General features: G+C 43.7%; 1 protein-coding gene across 1 annotated transcript in view; it reads left to right on the forward strand.

Annotated features, from left to right (window-relative positions):
• The window catches only part of si:dkey-220o5.5 (actin filament-associated protein 1-like 2), an 82,614-nt gene extending 65,810 nt beyond the window's left edge, over positions 1–16,804 (forward strand). Inside the window, exons 11-17 of the mRNA XM_061729738.1 lie at positions 1,237–1,487; positions 1,567–1,676; positions 4,766–4,877; positions 7,752–7,839; positions 13,992–14,182; positions 15,391–15,501; positions 15,853–16,804. Coding sequence (XP_061585722.1) covers positions 1,237–1,487; positions 1,567–1,676; positions 4,766–4,877; positions 7,752–7,839; positions 13,992–14,182; positions 15,391–15,501; positions 15,853–15,879 — 890 coding nt within the window. The 3' untranslated portion in view covers positions 15,880–16,804. The remainder of the gene's footprint in view (positions 1–1,236; positions 1,488–1,566; positions 1,677–4,765; positions 4,878–7,751; positions 7,840–13,991; positions 14,183–15,390; positions 15,502–15,852) is intronic.
• Positions 16,805–17,289: the final 485 nt, after the last annotated feature.

Below are 17,289 nucleotides of genomic sequence, written 5' to 3' on the forward strand. Positions count from 1 at the left end.
ATAGTACTGATAGTACTGCTAATACTGCTAATACTGCTAATACTGATAGTACTGCTAACACTGCTAATACTGCTAGTACTGCTAGTACTGCTAATACTGCTAGTACTGATAGTACTGCTAATACTGCTAATACTGCTAATACTGCTAGTACTGATAGTACTGCTAATACTGCTAGTACTGATAGTACTGCTAATACTGCTAACACTGCTAGTACTGCTAGTACTGCTAATACTGCTAGTACTGATAGTACTGCTAGTACTGATAATACTGCTAGTACTGCTAGTACTGATAGTACTGCTAGTACTGCTAGTACTGATAGTACTGCTAGTACTGCTAGTACTGATAGTACTGCTAGTACTGCTAGTACTGATAGTACTAATACTGCTAATACTGCTAATACTGCTAACACTGCTAGTACTGCTAGTACTGCTAGTACTGCTAATACTGCTAGTACTGATAGTACTGATAGTACTGCTAATACTGCTAGTACTGCTAGTACTGATAGTACTGCTAACACTGCTAGTACTGCTAGTACTGATAGTACTGCTAATACTGATAGTACTGTTATTTAATGTAATTTTCATTTATCATGTATTTGTTATAGAGGGACAATGTGCATTAATGAACATTTTAAAAATGTAAATGCACCCGATTGTAGCCAAAGGGCTAATTTCTATTGGCTAATCCCGCTGGCAGAAGGAACACAAGGCGTAGTATAATAAAATACAAAATATAATAAAAACAACAAATTACAGTAAAAACAAAGACATGTCATAGATACAATATTTAGAAAGCAACAGGTAAACACACACACACACACACGCACGCACGCACGCATGCACGCACACACACACACACACACACACACACTGAGTGTCCTGATAAACTGGATTTATCTGGTTTTATCTGGTCTTATCAGGGTTCCTGAGCGTCCTGATGAACTGGTTTTATCTGGTTTTATCTGGTTTTCTCAGGGTTCCTGAGCGTGCTGATGAACTGGTTCTATCTGGTTCTAACAGGGTTCCTGAGCGTGCTGATGAACTGGTTCTATCTGGTCCAGGGTTCCTGAGTGTGCTGATGAACTGGTTTTATCTGGTTTTATCTGGTTCTATCTGGTCCAGGATTCCTGAGTGTGCTGATGAACTGGTTTTATCTGGTTTTATCTGGTTCTATCTGGTCCAGGGTTCCTGAGCGTGCTGATGAACTGGTTTTATCTGGTTTTATCTGCTTTCTCAGGGTTCCTGAGCGTGCTGATGAACTGCCAGTGGCAGAGCCTGCGGTGTCAGGTGGAGGGCGGAGTCTTGAACATGTTTGGAGAAGACGAGGTGGAGGAAGAGGAGGATGAGGAGGAAGAGGTGCAGAGGGAACCGTCCTCCCCCCAGTTCACCATCCAGCTCCGAGGCGTCGAGGTCAAACCCGGGCCCGACACCGACCACTCCTGCAGGATCACACTGAGCATGCTCGGTGACCCGCTGGCCGTGCTGGAGGTGAGCTAGCCGTCGGGTGGAGTTAGTTCCAGATCCTTCCCCGTAAACACGTCTGCTCGGCCTCGCCGTGTTCCTGCAGGTCACGTCTTCAGAGGAGAAGAAGAGCTGGCTGAAGCTGCTGCAGGACGGAGCTAACCATCACAGTCGCCACGGCAACGGGCTCTCTGAGCTGACGGGAGGAGCTCTCAGGTGAGATGTCAATCACAGTCGCCACGGCAACGGGCTCTCTGAGCTCACGGGAGGAGCTCTCAGGTGAGATGTCAATCACAGTTACCACGGCAACGGGCTCTCTGAGCTCACGGGAGGAGCTCTCAGGTGAGATGTCAATCACAGTTACCACGGCAACGGGCTCTCTGAGCTGACGGGAGGAGCTCTCAGGTGAGATGTCAATCACAGTTACCACGGCAACGGGCTCTCTGAGCTGACGGGAGGAGCTCCTGGAGGAGATGTTTCCTCCTGAGGGAACAGAGCAGATAACCTAGACCTAGCCACGCCCCCTGTGACATCATGGTGCCATGTTGGTAGGAATTGAACCCTGGTTAATTACAGTTTTTGCCCGTTGCTTGAACACTATAGACCCATGCTTAAACTAAAGTAACACAACTTGAAACTTTTGTTACCATACCTCAAACACATGTACCCATACCTTAAACCAAAGCGCTGCTTTGCACTCTAGTTGCAATTCTGCAACACACATAGTCCTTTATGCAACACACTTGGTCCTGCATACTAGACTCTATTTCATACATAAGACACTTCGTTCACAAATGAAATCTTAGGGTGCCATTTGGAAAACACATGTTTCCAAAATACAAAACGCATCGGTTAATTGCAACCACTCAAATACACACCTGAAGGCACTAGCTTGCTAAACGTAACACCAATCAGCCAGCTACAAAAAGGCCTCAGTTTAGCCATTTCAAGAACTTTGCAAGCATGGATGGAGGGAGAGCAAGAGGACGAGGAAGAGGACGACAAGGAGGGCAAGGACAAGGTCGAAGAGGCAATGCACGGACCTCCATATCTGACGATATAAGGGCAACTCTGGTGGATCATGTTATAGATCATGGCCTGACAATGAGGGAAGCTGGGCAGAGAGTCCACCCGCACCTCACCCGCTTCACAGTGGCATCTATAATACAGTAAGAACATTCAGACTGGAAAACAGGTATGTCTTCCCCTCTCTACCTTCTACTCAGATGGTATTTACAGCACTCTACAGTATATCACATTACCACATCACATGTACAGGGTATTGCAGGGTTCAGTACAGTGGATGATACAGTATATACAGTGATGTACTGTAAGAAAAAGAATCAAACTGATGACAATTTGTGTTTGTATTTCTCTAGAATGACTAGAAAACCTTCTGGGGGAGGATGCCAACGCCTGTTCACACAACAGCACACAACATGAGCCAACGTGCAGTATGCACAATTATGTGTTTACAGTATAGTGTTTTTTCTATTTTTTTTTTTTTTAGTTCACGTTACTATGTACAGCATTGAGTAGGCCTATTTGGTTTGGTTTTTTTGGTTGCTTGAAAATGTGCCTGCTGAATAAACAAGAATAAAAAAACAAAATCAAAGACTGCAGTGTTTTATATAAAGTAGACTAGTGTGTTCTCCCTGATCTGAAAGTGTATGCATATGATACAAGTGTGTGTCATTTTGTCATCAGAGTTACATTTTGACCAAGTATTTTTAGGTTTTGATAGCAGAGTTTAGGCAGTGATAGTGGAGTTTCAATTTGACACAGATGCGAATGGTATATTTCCCAGTGTTGTGTCATGCTTACTTGTGTGTAGAGTTTGGGCACAATGAGCGAAACTTTGCAAAATGTGTTCAAGCAACGGGCAAAAACTGTAAAAAAATGAGCTAATGGGTTAACTGAGAAAACCTGGACGCTGGTCCACCACCAGGTGGAGGTGTGTTTGTGATGGTTGTGTTTGTGATGGTTGTGATGGTTGTGTTTGTGATGGTTGTGTTTGTGATGGTTGTGGTTGTGATGGTTGTGTTTGTGATGGTTGTGATGGTTGTGATGGTTGTGTTTGTGATGGTTGTGATGGTTGTGATGGTTGTGTTTGTGATGGTTGTGTTTGTGATGGTTGTGTTTGTGATGGTTGTGTTTGTGATGGTTGTGTTTGTGATGGTTGTGACGGTTGTGTTTGTGATGTTTGTGTTTGTGATGGTTGTGTTTGTGATGGTTGTGTTTGTGATGGTTGTGTTTGTGATGGTTGTGTTTGTGATGGTTGTGTTTGTGATGGTTGTGACGGTTGTGTTTGTGATGTTTGTGTTTGTGATGGTTGTGTTTGTGATGGTTGTGTTTGTGATGGTTGTGTTTGTGATGTTTGTGTTTGTGATGGTTGTGTTTGTGATGGTTGTGTTTGTGATGGTTGTGTTTGTGATGGTTGTGTTTGTGATGGTTGTGTTTGTGATGGTTGTGACGGTTGTGTTTGTGATGGTTGTGATGGTTGTGTTTGTGATGGTTGTGACGGTTGTGTTTGTGATGGTTGTGATGGTTGTGTTTGTGATGTTTGTGATGTTTGTGTTTGTGATGTTTGTGTTTGTGATGGTTGTGTTTGTGATGGTTATGTTTGTGATGGTTGTGACGGTTGTGTTTGTGATGGTTGTGATAGTTGTGTTTGTGATGGTTGTGACGGTTGTGTTTGTGATGTTTGTGTTTGTGATGTTTGTGTTTGTGATGTTTGTGTTTGTGATGTTTGTGTTTGTGATGGTTGTGTTTGTGATGGTTATGTTTGTGATGGTTGTGACGGTTGTGTTTGTGATGTTTGTGATGGTTGTGTTTGTGATGGTTGTGTTTGTGATGTTTGTGTTTGTGATCGTTGTGTTTGTGATGGTTGTGATGGTTGTGTTTGTGATGTTTGTGTTTGTGATGGTTGTGTTTGTGATGGTTGTGTTTGTGATGGTTGTGTTTGTGATGGTTATGTTTGTGATGGTTGTGACGGTTGTGTTTGTGATGGTTGTGGTTGTGATGGTTGTGTTTGTGATGGTTGTGTTTGTGATGGTTGTGATGGTTGTGTTTGTGATGTTTGTGTTTGTGATGGTTGTGTTTGTGATGGTTGTGGTTGTGATGGTTGTGTTTGTGATGGTTGTGTTTGTGATGGTTGTGTTTGTGATGGTTGTGATGGTTGTGTTTGTGATGGTTGTGTTTGTGATGGTTGTGTTTGTGATGTTTGTGTTTGTGATGGTTGTGTTTGTGATGGTTGTGATGGTTGTGTTTGTGATGGTTGTGTTTGTGACGGTTGTGTTTCTCAGCGGGCTGCAGGTCCGCAGGTTTCCCACCTCCAACACCTACCTGGACGACCCGTTCAGCCTGACGGGAACCGACCAGCCCGTCTACTCCAACACCTCCGTCCTGGAGACCATGGTAGGAACCGCCGCCCCCACCATGAACACACACCCCCATGCCACCATGAACACACCCCCCCATGCCACCATGAACACACACCCCCATGAACACACACCCCCATGCCACCATGAACACACCCCCCCATGCCACCATGAACACACACCCCCATGCCTTTCCATGTACCCGGGCACAACGATGTCGTAGACTGGAAATGTTCGTAACATCAGAATTAGCTGTGAGACGATACGGTAACTCAGGACTCAATACTGTGGCGATATGCGGCCCACGATAACGATAATATCACAACACAAGATATCTATGATATTCAATATATTGTAAGAAATTTCATCAACGATATATATCACGATATATGTGACTGAAAAAGAAAAAATACCCATAAAAAGGGAAACGTCTGTTGTTATGCATTTATTCAATGCCAAAACGTCCTACAATGTACAAAGAAAGTGCATTTGTATATTTCCTCACTGCCTGCTAGGCTTGTAAATGTAAACTCTGGACAGCTGGACACATTAAAGTGCATGGACAATAGTGCAGTGAAAACCGCGTAAATCCATTATGTGTGTTGTAATAGAATATCCATATTTGCCATCAGTTTATCGATTATTTATTTATTATAGCGCAACAATATATTGCAATATCGATTTTTTTCCCCACCACTAATCAGAATCAGACTGTTGAAACTGAACATCTGTGTTCTGGAAAACTCTCTTTTATTTGCATGAACAGTCTGGTATTTACCTCCAGCTCAATGCTGCCCCCGAAGGCAGCGAGCAGCAACTACACTACACCTCAGCAGACAGACGTGGAAAACCGGAGCTCAGGATTTCATTTAGTTTTTAACAATAAAACATTTAGTCTGGAGCTCATCAACAGCCCGACTCAGAGAAGATTATTGTATCATCTGCATAAAGATGCACTTTAGTTGTGAGCACGTCCTTCCCAATGTTATTTATAAAATAGAAAATAAGACGGGGCTAGAATAGAACCTTGTGACTTATGACCATCTGTATAAACACATTGGGTTCCATCTGCCAAATAGTCCCTAGTGCGGCCCGATCAACACTTTTTGTTAAGGGTGCACGTGAAATTTCGATTGACTAATACACCAGGGACTGACTGTTATGAAAACATAATTTTATTAGTTTGGTTTCAATAAAGGGCAGCAGGGATGAAGGGATTTTCGCACTTGACAGGGCTGAGGCCCACCAGCAGGGGGGGCAAGCCACCAACAAACAAAATGGGGTTTAAGGAGGCAAACAAAACAAGTAGCCTACACAAACATACAAAACCAAATATAAACAGCTCAAAAGTAATGGGAGGGGACAAAAACAGAGATTGACCAATGTGGTTGCTGACCACGCACAATATATCAACAAGGTAACAAGAGTAGCCAGACCCAAGTTAACCCAAAAGAGGAGCATCCCCCACACCACACACACACACACACACACACACACACACACACACACACACACACACACACACACACACACACACACACACACACACACACACACACACTAACTAGTCTAACAAACACTTGCTCGCACACACACTCTCTCTCACACGCGCACAGTTACTAAAAGGTAAGCCTATTAAAATGCTTTGATGCTTGGTGGTCTTTGCAGACTCCTCACACGGGCAACAGCGTCAGTCCAACCAGGACACTGCTCGGTAATTTCAGGTTGACAAGAATAGCAGCGGGACCAAATCCGGCAACCCCTAAAATACATACAAACACTTAATTGATGCTACAAATAGAATCAGAATCAGAATCAGAATCAGAGTACTTTATTAATCCCAAAGGGCAATTCATTTATACAGTCGGCCTGTCCATAGCAGCAACACACAATACACAAAACGGGCAACATCCACGACCACATCAGCAACAACAACCACAACCAGTGACATCACGCATGTGATGTGATGCTGAAAGTAAGATTCGTTAGAAAAGCACATACCAGGTGATGCCAGGCGTCTTAATTAATCCTAGTGAAGCTCGCCGAATTCCACAAGTCGCCTGATTAACAGACGCTCGGAGCGAGCCCCAAAAACTCACAGAATGCAGACTGGAAGGAAACTAGACGCCGGAACGTGCTGGAAAAGCGATCAGGTGCAGGTCGGCAGTGAATTAAAAGTAGAAAACAAAGTGCCAGCACAGCATGCTGAAACAAACAGACTACGTACCAGTTGCAATTAAGCATGGAATCTTGCTGCAAGATCCGCTTCTGACATGAGCCGGCCAAAGCCACAGGTGGATGAGAGGAACGAGACAGGAAACCGACCGGGACCCGCAGTGGGCGGGGGCGAAGAGTCGCACTTTGTTTCCGGGTTCACCATCACCTCCCCTTAAATAGGCCAGCGACGCACGCCATTGGTCGAGGCTCCTCACTCACAAATAGGCACTTAGTGCGTCTTACCATACTAGTTAGATGAAGATTCATCTGATATTTACCTACAAAATTTTGATGGATATCTAGTAAATTTTAACAAAGTTTTACATAGTTAATATTCAAGGTTTACTGACGTGTTTCCTAAAACCTAGCTTATACATTTATGACATACATGAACTCTTATAATGTTATGTAAATGTACAGAACAGCGTTGCTGATCCAAACTAGTGTCATCCGCGTATCTAACAATGTTAGATTTCTTTAAAATAAAGGGCAATTCATTAATAAATATAGAGAATAATAATGGTCCTAAACAGCTCCCCTGTGGAACTCCACATGTGATATCTCTCATTTTAGATGCACTGCCATTAAAATATTTATTTCCAGTTTATTAGGTAGCTCTCCATCGATTTCAGTGCAGTAACTGTAAAGCCATAATGTTTCAACTTCTATAATAACAAATAATGTCTCGTTTCAGCTTCACGGTTCCCAGGACTCGGTTCACCGCGGTTCCCTGTCGTCCAGAGACTCGGTGACTTACAGCAACACGGTGTTCAGCAACCACAGTGAGTCCTCAACACCCTAACCCTAACCCTATCCTAACCCTAACCCTAACCCTAACCCTCAACACCCTAACCCTAACCCTAACCCTATCCTAACTCTAACCCTAACCCTAACCCTAACCCTCAACACCCTAACCCTAACCCTAACCCTAGCCCTAACCCTACCCTAACCCTAACCCTAACCCTCAACACCCTAACCCTAACCCTAACCCTATCCTAACTCTAACCCTAACCCTAACCCTCAACACCCTAACCCCAACCCTAACCCTAACCTAACGGTTGGATGGATGGTAGATGGTTCTATAGGTTCCAAATGTGTGTGTGTGTGCATGTATGTATATATTTGCAGCAAGGCTAGTGCTACAGGGGTCACCCGGCAGGACAGAGGACACAGGGTTTCGTGCAGGAAACGGTTTATTTACTCCTCTTTCACCCAGACACACGTGCCAGCACCTTCAGCAGCTTCATCCCAGCAGACCTTGCTAGTGCAGCCGCTCTTTATGAAGGCAGGCAGGGTGGAGGAGCAGCCACTCAGCTGATTGGGCTCACCTGTGCCCAATCAGCTGAGTGGCTGCTCCTCCACCCTGCCACAATATTGATATTGTATATATATATATATATATATATATATATATATATATATATATATATATATATATATATATATATATATATATATATATATATATAAAAGATAAGATAAGAAAAGAAATCCTTTAATAGTCCCACAGAGGGGAAATTTGCAGATTACAGCAGCAAAGGGGATAGTGCAAAAACAAGAGGCATCAATAAAAATAGTTATCACACAGTAATGATAAAACACTATAAACAGTATATACAATAATAATAATAAGAAGGAGAAGAAAAAATAAATAATAAGAAATACTAGTATATAAAAATAACAGATGGATATTTACAGATGTTATTTACATAATTGCACGTGGCAGAGAATGATATTGCACATTATTTTCCAGTATGTATATTTATTGTCAGGTTGTTATGCTTGTGGTCTACTGTGAGCAGTGCTGGTTGTGTAGTCTCACAGCTGCAGGGAGGATATATATATATATATATATATATATATATATATATATATATATATATATATATATATATATATATATATATATATATATATATATATATATGTAGCTTAATAAAACGGTTTAGGAAACTATCTGTGGACTTTGATTCTTTGAAACAAATATATTTCCTGTTTGTTACTGTAGCATAGCCGAGCGGAGCTGAGCGGACTAGAATATCCTCCGTTGCTAAGTCGTATCTCAGGTCCGTCCTAGTTACTGGAGAATCAACACTGTGTCCATTAAGGAGCTTATGGGACGGTAGTGATTGTTCCAGGTATTAGTCAGACCCTCAGGTAGTGATTGTTCCAGGTATTAGTCAGACCCTCAGGTGGTAAAAACTACCAGGTTCTTATGGGACGGTAGTGATTGTTCCAGGTATTAGTCAGACCCTCAGGTAGTGATTGTTCCAGGTATTAGTCAGACCCTCAGGTAGTGATTGTTCCAGGTATTAGTCAGACCCTCAGGTGTTAAAAAACTACCAGGTTCTTATGGGACGGTAGTGATTGTTCCAGGTATTAGTCAGACCCTCAGGTAGTGATTGTTCCAGGTATTAGTCAGACCCTCAGGTGGTAAAAACTACCAGGTTCTTATGGGACGGTAGTGATTGTTCCAGGTATTAGTCAGACCCTCAGGTGGTAAAAACTACCAGGTTCTTATGGGACGGTAGTGATTGTTCCAGGTATTAGTCAGACCCTCAGGTGTTAAAAACTACCAGGTTCTTATGGGACGGTAGTTTTCAATTCAATTCAATTTTATTTATATAGCGTCTAATACAACAGAGTTGTCTCTAGACGCTTTACAGAGACCCATACCCAGAACATGACCCCCGAGCAGATATTACATAAACAATGGCAGGTAAAAAACTCCCCTAGTGGGAGAAAAACCTTAAGCCAAACAGTGGCAAGGAAAAACTCCCCTTTAGGAGGGAAGAAACCTTGAGCAGGACCAGGCTCATCAGGGGGGACCCTCCTGCCGAGGGCCAGACTGGTGGGTCAGGGACGGCAACAGCACAGCAGGCAGGTGGAAGCAGCAACGGGATGACCGGGGGTGGGGACCGCAGGCCAGCACACAGCTCCCGAAGCTCCGGCCCAATCAGCAAGTCCCAGGTTGGGGTGCAGGGTCAGGAAAAGACTTGTGCTCCGTAATGCAAGCTACAAGCCACCCATGGCCACCTGCAGGACAAAAGAGAGAAAAGGGAGGAGAAGGGGGGGGGCAGCAACGGGATGACCAGGGGTGGGGACCGCAGGCCAGCACACAGCTCCCGAAGCTCCGGCCCAATCAGCAAGTCCCAGGTTGGGGTGCAGGGTCAGGGAAAGACTTGTGCTCCGTAATGCAAGCTACAAGCCACCCACGACCACCTGCAGGTTCCGGTGTCCGGCAAAGGATGCTGCAACATGGACAAAAGAGAGAAAAGGGAGGAGAAGGGGGGGCCAGCACAAGAAACTACAGGAGCGACTCTGACACACTAAAGTTTACACTACCTAGAGATTTACCAACACCAGCTAGAGGTTTACTAAACACTAACTATAGGCTTTACTAAACAGAAAGGTTTTAAGTTTAGTTTTAAAGGTGGAGGTGGAGTCAGCCTCCTTAACCCAGATTGGAAGTTGGTTCCAAAGTAATGGTGCCTGATAGCAGAACGCCCGCCCTCCAAATCTACATTTAGATACTCTAGGAACTACGAGTAAACCTGCACTCTGAGAACGGAGAGCTCTGACAGGAACATAAGGCACTATCAGGTCTTGCAAATAATGCGGAGCTAAGCCGTTTTGGGCTTTATACGCAAGTAATAAAATTTTAAATTGGATTCTGAATTTTACGGGTAACCAATGGAGCGACGCTAACACTGGAGAGACGTGGTCTCTCCTGCTAATTCCTGTCAGTACTCGTGCTGCTGCATTTTGGATCAGCTGGAGCCTATTCAGCAAATTACTTGGACATCCTGCTAACAACACATTACAGTAATCTAGTCTAGAAGATACAAACGCATGAACTAGTTTTTCTGCATCACTCTGTGAGAGGATTTTCCTAATCTTTGCAATATTACGGAGATGGAAAAAGGCTATTTTACAAACCTGATTGACATATGGTTTAAACGACAAATCCTGATCGAAAATAACACCAAGATTTCTCACAGTTGCACTGGAAGCCATCGCAACACCATCTAATCCCTTCCTAAGATGCTCTGGACCAAGAATGATAACCTCTGTTTTATCTGAATTTAGAAGCAGGAAATTTCTGGACATCCAGTCCTTGATGTCCCTAAGACATGCCTGAAGTTTAACTAACGGTTCTGTTTCATCCGGCTTCATAGACAAATAGAGCTGCGTATCATCAGCATAACAATGAAAGTGTATGCCGTGATTCTGGATTATACTTCCCAACGGCTGCATGTATAAACTGAACAAGATTGGCCCTAGCACTGAACCCTGCGGAACACCATAACAGACCCTTGACTGTTCTGAAGAAACCTCATGTACATGAACAAACTGGAACCTGTCAGATAGATATGATTTAAACCAACATAGAGCTGTCCCTTTAATCCCAACAACATGCTCTAACCTGTGCAGTAAAATGCCATGATCTATAGTGTCAAAAGCAGCACTGAGGTCCAGTAGAACCAGTATGGACACTAATCCCTTATCTGAGGCCATAAGGAGGTCATTCGTGACTCGAACAAGTGCTGTCTCTGTGCTATGATGCATTCTGAACCCTGACTGAAAGACTTCAAACAGATCATTTCTATACAAATAGTCACATAACTGGCTTGAAACTGCCTTTTCCAGAATTTTAGACACAAATGGAAGGTTGGAAATTGGTCTATAATTAGCTAAGGTGTCTGGGTCAAGAGAAGGTTTTTTAAGTAAAGGTTTAATTACTGCGACTTTGAAAACCTGTGGTACATATCCTAAACTTAGGGATAGGTTAATTTGGTCCAGTATTGTCGTACCAATAAGAGAAAAAACATGTTTGAATAGACGAGTCGGGATGGGGTCTAACATACATGTGGTTGACTTAGCTCTATTAACGAGTGAAGTCAGCTCAGGGAGGTCTATAGGATCAAAACAGTCTAGAGACAAGTCAGAGCCTAGGGAAGTCGCTAAAGCTGAAGAAACACCTACAACCGGCTGGTTGATTTCTTCTCTAATTCTCGCGATTTTACTGTTGAAGAAGCCCATAAAGTCCTCACTACTGAGAGCTGCAGGAATGCACGGCTCAACAGAGTTGTGACTCTTTGTCAGCCTGGCTACAGTGCTGAACAGAAAACGTGGGTTACTTTTGTTATCCTCTATCAGCGTTGAATAATAAGCTGTTCTGGCTTTGCGAATGGCTTTTTTATATACTATTAGAATATCTTTCCATTCACGATGAGAGTCTACAGACCTACAAGAGTACCACTTCCTTTCCATTTTACGCACGTTTTGTTTCAACATGCGGATATCTGAATTGTACCAGGGAGTTAAGCTCCTGTGGCTAGAAACCCTCCTTTTCAAAGGAGCAACTTCATCTAAAGCTGAATGCAACAAATCAGCAGTGTTACTAGCAAGGAAATCAACATCTGCAGAGGTAGAACCCAGGTCACTGGCCTCGACTACATCACTATTTCGCACTGTCGTAAGATAAGCAATGGCCTCCCTAAATTTAACAATAACTTCATCAGACAAACATCTGCTAAAATAATACCTCCTATTTTGCACTTCAACATCAACAAAATTAAATTCAAACGTTATTAAGTAATGGTCGGATAAAAGGGAGTTTACAGGTGACACCAACAGACCATCAGTTTCAACACCGTAGGTGAGAACGAGATCGAGAGTATGATTAAAACAGTGCGTCGGTTTATCCACTTTTTGTGAGATACCCATTGATTCTAGAAGAGAATCGAAGGCTAATTTAAGATTATCGCTTTCAACATCCATATGAATGTTAAAATCACCCACTATGATGAATTTATCTGTGCTGATCAATAATCCAGAAAGGAAATCTGAAAATTCAGACAAAAACTCCAGATACGCACCAGCAGGGGGCCGGTACACTACCACTAACACAACTGGCTTCTCTGATTTCCGGCTCGGAAATTTCAGACCAAGCATGAGGCTTTCAAATGTATTATAGTTGCACTTGGGTTCAATTTTTGTTTGGAGACCGGAGTTATAAATTGCTGCGACTCCTCCGCCTCGGCCCGTGCTTCTAGGAATGTGATGATTAAAGTAGCCGGGCGGAGTTGATTCATTCAAACTAACATACTCTTCCTCCTGTAACCATGTTTCTGTTAAGCAGAAAATATCACTCCTGCTCTCTGTAATTATATCATTTACTAACAGAGACTTAGAGCTTAATGATCGTATATTTAGTAGTCCGCATCTAATTTTTCGGTCTGTAATTGGTACCAAATGTGCATTGGTTTTAATTTTTACAAGGTTATCTTGGTTAACGCCTCTATAACGCTGCACCTGGTGAACTTTTGGAGGGCGGGGAACTGCAACCACTTCTATTTTGCTAGGCACCTGGCCAGAGTCGCCAATATCATGTAATCCTACAGTTTTAGAGTCGCTAATTACATAATGCAATCCTACAGTTTTGTTGGCAGGCGTTGGTCCTTGAGAAGCAACAGATGTGTCGCTGAGCCCTTTAAGACTACCCTTCCTCCGAACCGTCACCCAGCTGCCCTGCCTGGCCGGCTGCCGGGGAGCTGCAGGGGAGCGGTTACGCTCAGCTGCTACGGGCCGGTCCGCAGAGGATTCTATCGGACTATGGTCTAGTTGGCCAAACCGGACCTCTAACTGACTAAGCCTCGCCTCCAGCCCTGTTAAACTACAGCTCTGCATCCTGGCCTGGACCCTGTATTGTCAGGGGGAGTGTCTAATAACATTGGCCAGTGATTGGTAGTGATTGTTCCAGGTATTAGTCAGACCCTCAGGTGGTAAAAACTACCAGGTTCTTATGGGACGGTAGTGATTGTTCCAGTTTCTGTAGTTCTGTAGTTCTGTAGTCCTGGTTCTGGTTCTGGTTTTGGTTTCTTTGGTTCCTGGTTCTGGTTCTGGTTCTGATCACATGACTCTGTTCCAGACAGGAAGCACCCTGGGGTGCAGCGCGGCGTCCAGAAGCTGGAGCTGGCCGGGAAGCAGACGCTGCAGCGCAGGACGGGGTCAGAGGTCAACCTGAGGACGGGGTCAGAGACCAACCTGGCGTCGGCCGGGAGGCAAAACAAACGCAGCTCCTTCAGGCAGTCGCTGGCCATCTGCACTGAGCGCGCTCAGGTGAGGCTCCGCCCCCTGGGGGACCAGCCTGGTCTCGGTGTTACTGGCGTCCAAAATTCCATCCTTCCACCTAACGAGTAGCAAAAACCGTTTTAGTGCGTCTGAAACATTAGTAGGTACTCAATAGTATGTACTATCCATACTGGAGAAATGTATTAGTGTGGATTGATGGACACTAGCCGAGCAGAAACTTCCCACAATGCAATGCAGCAGTGTTTGGTTGCTAAGTCCTGCGCTGATACTTAGCAACCAACAAAACTGGAGGCTAACGTTAGCGGTAGCAAGTACCACCACCATCACGCTACAATTCAGGTGAGAGGAATTAGCTGCGATTTCACTTTGGTTTCCATCAGGTATTAACCAGATGATTCAGCATTTATTACATTGCTGTGCGGGTCGATGTATTAGTGAATTTACGAGTGAGCTAGCTACAGGAAGCCAATGATAGCTCGTGCTAATTTATTGTTATTGTTTATTGTTATTGCTAATGTTATTGCGCAGGAGAAATGTCATCTTGTTTCAGCCAGGATAAACGGGAAAGAGCCGAGCGGTGCTGCTACTGCTGCTGTTACCGTGGTAACGACTCCCCCTCCCAACGGCAGGAAGAGCTGCTGTTACCATGGTAACAACTCCCCTCCCAACGGCAGGAAGTGCTGCTGTTACCATGGTAACAACTCCCACTCCCAACGGCAGGAAGTACTGCTGTTACCATGGTAACAACTCCCCCTCCCAACGGCAGGAGGTGCTGCTGTTACCATGGTAACAACTCCCCCTCCCAACGGCAGGAAGTGCTGCTGTTACCATGGTAACAACTCCCACTCCCAACGGCAGGAAGTACTGCTGTTACCATGGTAACAACTCCCCTCCCAACGGCAGGAAGTACTGCTGTTACCATGGTAACAACTCCCCTCCCAACGGCAGGAGGTGCTGCTGTTACCATGGTAACAACTCCCCCTCCCAACGGCAGGAAGTGCTGCTGTTACCATGGTAAAAACTCCCCCTCCCAACGGCAGGAAGTGCTGCTGTTACCATGGTAACAACTCCCCCTCCCAACGGCAGGAGGTGCTGCTGTTACCGTGGTAACAACTCCCCTCCCAACGGCAGGAAGTGCTGCTGTTACCATGGTAACAATGACAATGGCTCTAGTTGACCTCTAGACCTCTGTGTGACCTCTGACCTCTGACCTCTGTGTGACCTCTGACCTCCAGGTGGGGTTCCTGAACCCTCTTCTACGAAGAACGGCGTCCGCTAAGACGTCTCTGAGACGAGCTCCGTCAGCGCTTTTCATCGAGCAGGGAAAGGTGTTCCAGAGGAAGAAGGTACGAGCTCCTCCCCGTTTCACCCTGCTGCATTCTGGGTATCCTAGTTCCTGGTTGTGTGTTGCATTCTGGGTATACTAGTTCCTGGTCGTGTGTTGCATTCTGGGCATCGTAGTTCCTGGTTGTGTGTTGCATTCTGGGTATCGTAGTTCCTGGTTGTGTGTTGCATTCTGGGTATCGTAGTTCCTGGTTGTGTGTTGCATTCTGGGTACTGTAGTTCCTGGTTGTGTCATTCTGGGTATCGTAGTTCCTGGTTGTGTGTTGCATTCTGGGTATCGTAGTTCCTGGTTGTGTGTTGCATTCTGGGTATCGTAGTTCCTGGTTGTGTTAACGGTGTTTCTGTCTCGGCAGGAATGGGAGACCAAAGCTGCTGCTTGATGTCTCTCTGATCGGCTGATCGGCTCTTCAGCTGCTCAATATCAATCAATATCAACAACCATCTGAGGAACAAGCTGATCAATATCCACATCAAGACTTCCACTAGCTTAGCTTGGTATCTGGCACTAGCTTAGCTTCAGCTAACGGACTTTAGCTCCTACATGATCTGAGACAGTCGTTTCAGCTAAAACCCCAAAGCTAATGCTAAAACCCCAAAGCTAATGCTATAACCCCAAAGCTAATGCTAAAACCTCAAAGCTAATGCTAAAACCCCAAAGCTAACCCGGCCGTCTGCTGCTCATCAACAGTTAGCTTAATCTAATAAAGCCACTAGCATACAAGCTAAGACACGGCCGTTGTTAGCTTGGGGCTAATGGTTGATTAATCATTAGCCCCAAGCTAGCAGTTGCTAAGAATAGTCAGTTATTCACATGCTAAAAGTTGGCTAGCAACATGTTAATAGTCAGTTAATCACATGCTAACAGTCAGTTGATCACATGGTAACAGTCAATTAGCCACATGCTAACAGTTAGCCACATGCTAACAGTTTTATTGGCTCAGTTTGTTTCCGGTTTTGTTTTCATGTTATTGAAATAGTTTTGTCTTTCTTAGAAAGTCATTTCAATAATTCAAATGTATTTTTTCATGTTTTCGTACTAGTTTTTCTGCGTTAGCTTCATCGGGCCCTAACCCTGTTACCATGGTAACCCTCACCCTGTTTGGGTTTGTGTTTGTTTTGAAGCTAAAACGCTCGTATCAGGTATTAGTTTAACCCCCGTTCCAACGTAGAACCTTGGATGTAACAGAGGGTTTGTTGTTATTTATGTCTAATTTTAATGTTTTATTATATTTCAATAGCTTTAGGTCAGTTTCCTTTTTTCGTTCTTTTTTCTGTCTTTAAATGTGTCTTTAATCCACCGAAATGTCCCAAAATAAAAATTTTATAAAGTTTTTTTTGTGAATTTAATTTTTTCCGAGATTTAAAATGTGTATTTTGTTGCTTTTTTCTCACCAATGTGATTATTACCGTCACACTCAGAGTTTATATTTACTGAACTTTGTACTCGGGAGAATTTCTGACAAAACACTAATCTGTAAACTTATAATAAAATCTAAATAATATGTTTAGTTTGCTTGTGTTCGTTAAGAGTCTCTTGTATTTAGTATTAAAAGAGTTAAATCCGTTCTTCAGTGTACTTTAAAATGACTAATGTAAGAGCTGATGAAGCTGAATGGAGGTCGACGTTTTACGATTCTAAATCGATTCTCATATTAATTCCTAAAAATCGGTTATATACAAGTTTCTATATGCTGTATATCAAGAACTGTATTGGATACATACATGTACTTGGTACCAATATGTCCACAATACCCAACTTTATATTAAACCTTAATATATTTATGGGGCTT

This window comes from Cololabis saira, chromosome 9 (assembly GCF_033807715.1).
Source record: "Cololabis saira isolate AMF1-May2022 chromosome 9, fColSai1.1, whole genome shotgun sequence".
Lineage (NCBI taxonomy): Eukaryota > Metazoa > Chordata > Actinopteri > Beloniformes > Belonidae > Cololabis > Cololabis saira.